Raw genomic sequence first — 5,562 nt, 5'->3', positions numbered from 1 at the left:
TGTCTACCATTTAATAAAAAGCTGACATTGTACAAATTTTTATGTCTACCATTTAATAAAAAGCTGACAATTTTTTATTAAATGGTAGACACAAAAATTTGAACATTTGAACATATCAGCTTTTTATTAAATGGTAGACATAGAAATTTGAACGTGTCAGTATTTGTGTCTACCATTTAATAAAAAGCTGACACATTTAAATTTCTATGTCTACCATTTAATAAAAAGCTGACATTGTACAAATTTCTATGTCTACCATTTAATGAAAAAGCTGATATGTTCAAATTTCTGTCTACCATTTAATAAAAAGCTGATATGTTCAAATTTTTATGTCTACCATTTAAAAAAAGGAAGCCATGTTCAAATTTCTATGTCTACCATTTAATAAAAAGCTGAGATGTTCAAATCACTTTAGTAACATTCTCACTAATACCAACAAATGTACTATCTGTCTTCTCTACTTAGGTGGCATGAACAAAGGTTGCCAGAGGGAAACTATAATCACTATATACAAAGCATACATCAGATTGCTGTTTGAATATGGCTGTGTCATCTCCTGAAACATGTATAACACACTTATGTCTAAAATACAGCAACAACAAAATAAGGCTATCAAAATAGCATACCACCTTCCACCATACATCCCACAACAATACCTTGAGAAACTATGCATCATCACCTTCCACCATACATCCCACAACAATACCTTGAGAAACTATGCATCATCACCACCTTCCACCATACATCCCACAACAATACCTTGAGAAACTATGCATCATCACCTTCCACCATACATCCCACAACAATACCTTGAGAAACTATGCATCACCACCTTCCACCATACATCCCACAACAATACCTTGAGAAACTATGCGTCATCACCTTCCACCATACATCCCACGTCTTTTATCCTTGGTTGTTAATAGGTTTTATATTATTTCCTTTCTGTAATAGCTATTTTTTCCTGCTCAAGTGACTCCTTTTGTCCTGGTTTATAGACCCTCTTTTCCCGATTCCCTGTCATTAGTATCTATCTGGCCAACTGGGGGATCAAGACCTTTACCTTCTATTTTACTTTCTTGTTCCACTTTTTCATCTTTTTATCTCTACCATCCTATATTTCCTCTCCTAACTCCAACATTTATTTGAGTCGCTTCTTAATGACTTCTGTAGACATTCGTTCCCTTTTCTGTTTGACATGTTCCACTTCTGCCCTATTCCTCCATACTTTGTTCCTGTGCTTTTCGGTATTTTTGGGATTGGGTTACATTCATATTTACTGTACCACTTCTTTCTTCTTGTATACTTATTTTGTCTGACTTCCTTTTTTTACCCATTTGTCTTCAGTAGTGTTATTTCCTCCTGGTGACCTGGTCTGATGTTATACAACTCCTGTCCTCACTATCTTCCTAGGTTTTTCCTCATTCTAGATTGTGCCCTTTATTCCTATTCCCCATCTCGGTCTGTCTCCTTCTCAGTTTCCATTACAGATTCCAAACCTTTTCTTGTGTTTCCTCTACCAAAAGTCTAGCTTGTCACTCTTCTTGTCAGTGACTCACACATACATTTCTGTGGGTACCTGTCTCTTCTACTGTTGGTCTCCATTTCTGCCAACAGTTGTTTCCCATTTTTCCACTGTGGTCCCTTTATTTACTAGTCTTCTCTTCCCATTTCTCCTTTCTCCTCCCTCCAACCATATCTATTTTCCCTCTTACCTGGTCTGTGGTTGACCATGGTTGATGTATTGGACACCTTCTTACATATCTCTCATGGCATGTCCTCCTTTTGTTTCCATACTTTGTCCATCTTCCCATTCCTTGACCTTCCCCTTCAATTTATTGTATTCCTTAGCATTTTGAGGGCCTTCACATGCCATATCCATGGCCAGGGGCTAGTGTTCCTTTTGATAGCCCATATTTGGATGTTTCCTCTTCTCCTACCCCTCTTCTTTTACAATGGCTTCTTGATTTTGTGGGGTGGCTAATCTTGGGATTTGAGTTCTTTCTCACACCTGCTCAGTGTTGGATACTTTTGGGCATTTTCTTCTTCTCTCGTCTTGCTGAGTTTAACCTATCTTTTTTGCCTGTGAGCTATTGCATATCTTGTTGCCTAGTTTTCCACTATTTGTTCTTTCCCTGCCTGAAGGGTTCTTTTACCTTCGGAGACTCTGGCTTCTGATACAATACCTTATTTCCACTCATAAATGAGCTTTTCACGATTTTGTGCTGCCTCCTATATGTGCAATTTTTCACCTGCCACCAGCCTTAAGACTTCCACCTAAACTCAGTGTTTCCACATTCTATTTCTGCCCTGTAGCATGCAACAACCCTTCATCAATAGGAGCGCAACACACCCTCCCAGCGCAGCTGACTCCCTCTGTACTGATTGTTCAATCATCACTTCTCGATTTGACACTTGTGTGTAACAGTCTTGTGAACTTCTGAGATATAGGTATTTTTTTTAGTGGAAATATCTACTTAGACATTACCTGGTGTGGACGTATTTGCTATTGGATTTTCTTTTTTTAACATTTTCTGTGTCTACAGATTTTGTGGGCTTTTATTTCCACATAATGTTTTCTCAAATGTCAGTAACTTCCAATGTGTCTGGTGTAAGACAATAACACGTTGTTCATGATAGTCTAACAACTAAATTGGTATCAGGTTTGTCTTTGTCTGTTGAGAGAACTGACAGCTTTTGTGGGGTGGGTGGTGGAGTCTTTCATGCTGCGGGGACCTTCTTTTATACCTCTGCCTACATTTCTCATTCGTGACAGAAGAGATTTTGCTGGTTTTTCCCATCAACTACCTTTGCCTAATCTTATACACATGTTGTCTTAAACCTACATACACTTTTTTTGTAATTTTGGAGCAAGGTTTCTCAGGTATGTTTCTTTCTCTCCTTCACTTCATAATTCGTTTCTTGCTTCTTACTTTTATATTTTTTACTTCCTTTCCAGATATGCAAGTTCATATTTGGTTACTTTTACCACAACTTTATGCATGTGTATATCGTCCTCCTTCCTTTGTTACCTTCTATGATTAAACATAACATTATGCTCTTTACCTTTTTTTTTCAAATCCTAAACCCTAGAGTTTATTTTACAGACTTTCGTCTTATTTCATTTTTTTTCCTCAGTTTATCATCTTTCTATGGTAATTCCCCATTCCCTTGAAGGGTTTTCAGCAGATGCTTGTTCACTTTTATTCTCAACAGTGGTATGTTTATCTTCTTTGGCCTTACTACTTCATATTTGGTTGATCTGTTGCTAGAGTTTGTTAGAGCAGGATGTCATTGTTACTCAAGTGCTTTTGCCTCCTTTTTTATCATTTATACCCTTTTTTGGCTCCATTCATCTGCCAGTGTGATTTTTCTCAAGGTATTGTTGTGGGATGTATGGTGGAAGGTGATGATGCGTAGTTTCTCAAGGTATTGTTGTGGGATGTATGGTGGAAGGTGATGACGCATAATTTCTCAAGGTATTGTTCCCTTTTGGGAATTAGCAACATTTGGCAAACTGTGTTCAGGTGTTAGATCTGTAGTAACTCCCTCTTTCACGCTATCAAATTGCAAAACTGGTTCCAACGAATTATATTTAGCAGTTTGATAAAATTGAATTAATAATGTCATTGTTATTTTAGCACAAATATTTTTCAGAAACGTGCCAGAGAAGTAATTCACTGGCGAGAAGAACAACTGAAAGCTGCCAAACAGCAGGAAGATCTTATAGTTATCCAAAAGAAACTAGAAGAACACCTTCAAGTATATAAATCTGAATTACAACAGAGACGTCAAGAGGGGCGAAGTCGATCCCATTCTAAGCCTCGTACTAAAGAATCTATGGACGATGATCCTCGGCCTAAAATGTCTTTTGTTTTGAAAGGTAAGAAAGAATTGATTCCTTTTCTAATAAGGAAAAATATTTTCAGATTATGCAGATATGTTTATAAATCAGTAAATGACATAACTGTTCCATAATTTTCAGTATAGTAAATTAAGGTTTTATTGAAGTACAATATTTTGTGATTTTTCATGTGAAAGGTGATGTGGATGGGTCTGTTGAAGCTATACTAGACATACTGGAAACGTACCATTCTCATGATGCTTGTCGTCTTGATTTGATACATTATGGTGTTGGGACTGTTACTGAGAGTGATGTCGAATTAGCCAAAGCCTTTAATGGTATGAACATTTACTGAATAATAAGTTTTCTCTTGGTCCAGAAAAAACAACATTAAGTATCTGATAATATTCCTAACTGGACAAAATTTTAGATAACTTTGTAAAAGTTACTTGTAACTGTTGATCATACGGTTTTAGTATAATCAATTTGAAGAGAGACCATATTTCCTAAAGTCAGGTTTTCAATTTGTTAATAATAAAATCAAAATTTGAAAAAAATAGTATATGAACATCTGTATTTTAGTTTTATAGATTTGTAACGGTGGATGAAAGTGTAGACAGAAAATGGTTGGAAATATAAACATTTCTTTTAGACTGTTTTAATCATCTATACTCATTGAGTTAAAGTGTGTAGTAAAGAATACTTAACATGGATGTTCTAATTATGTCTACAACATTAATACAGTGCTTCACAGAAGTGTGGAAATTATATTGATACACAGGATATTCAGATTATATCTCTAACATTAATGCAGTGTGTTTAACAGAAGCATTGTAAATTATATTGATACCCACGATTTCCTACATGATAACTCCCCACACAGATTAGCTGTCTTCCTCAGGGCATCTGCCAAAGAGATTTGTACTCTACTAATGTTGAGGCAACTCCCACCTAATTTCATGTGATTTTACATGAATTCCACTACTGCATAATGATATGTGACAAAAGCTCTCCACCAATTAGAAGGTGACACCTATGTATGAGGTAGCTCCCCCTATGCTTTTGCACTCGTGAATCTTTAATCTTCTCAATATTGTAATGTATAGTTGTGTTTAAATTTCTCATGTTTATTGAGGTTTGCATCATTAACCAAGCTTCATTTTATTTAACATTTCCTTCAAAAGTTTTACTTTTTTATCATGAATTCTCAAATGATGATTTATATTTGGCCCTGAGTATGTAACATTGTTCACATCTAGGTCTTATTTCTGTTGTTGGTTTTGGAGACTCGTTAGCTGTCAGGGTCATTACCACATGTTTAATGGGCCTCCTACACATGTCTCATTGGATGAATTTCTTTGTCCTCATTTGGGAATGGTCTATTAGAATATGAACTTCTCCTAAATTAACTTTGGGAAGTACTTTATTATTCAAGAAATATCTTTAACCTTTCAACTTCTTTCTGGATTTCAAGATGGAGTTACTATACATCTAAACATGGCACAGTATGATACATCATGTTGAGTGGAATGTTCCTAGTATCCAAAGGAACAAGATGGAGTTACTATACATCTAAACATGGCACAGTATGATACATCATGTTGAGTGGAATGTTCCTAGTATCCAAAGGAACAAGATGGAGTTACTATACATCTAAACATGGCACAGTATGATACATCATGTTGAGTGGAATGTTCCTAGTATCCAAAGGAACAAGA

General features: G+C 35.9%; 1 protein-coding gene across 2 annotated transcripts in view; it reads left to right on the top strand.

The window, feature by feature from the left end:
• LOC106471682 (translation initiation factor IF-2, mitochondrial-like) overlaps nucleotides 1–5,562 on the top strand; it is a 52,091-nt gene that overhangs the window by 35,987 nt on the left and 10,542 nt on the right. For both annotated transcript variants that reach the window (XM_022400290.1, XM_022400289.1), the window contains exons 13-14: nucleotides 3,658–3,883; nucleotides 4,042–4,182. In XM_022400290.1, coding sequence (XP_022255998.1) covers nucleotides 3,658–3,883; nucleotides 4,042–4,182 — 367 coding nt within the window. The remainder of the gene's footprint in view (nucleotides 1–3,657; nucleotides 3,884–4,041; nucleotides 4,183–5,562) is intronic.

The sequence above is a fragment of the Limulus polyphemus genome, unplaced genomic scaffold, assembly GCF_000517525.1.
Source record: "Limulus polyphemus unplaced genomic scaffold, Limulus_polyphemus-2.1.2 Scaffold4786, whole genome shotgun sequence".
Lineage (NCBI taxonomy): Eukaryota > Metazoa > Arthropoda > Merostomata > Xiphosura > Limulidae > Limulus > Limulus polyphemus.
This window is presented reverse-complemented; position numbering and strand designations above follow the sequence as displayed.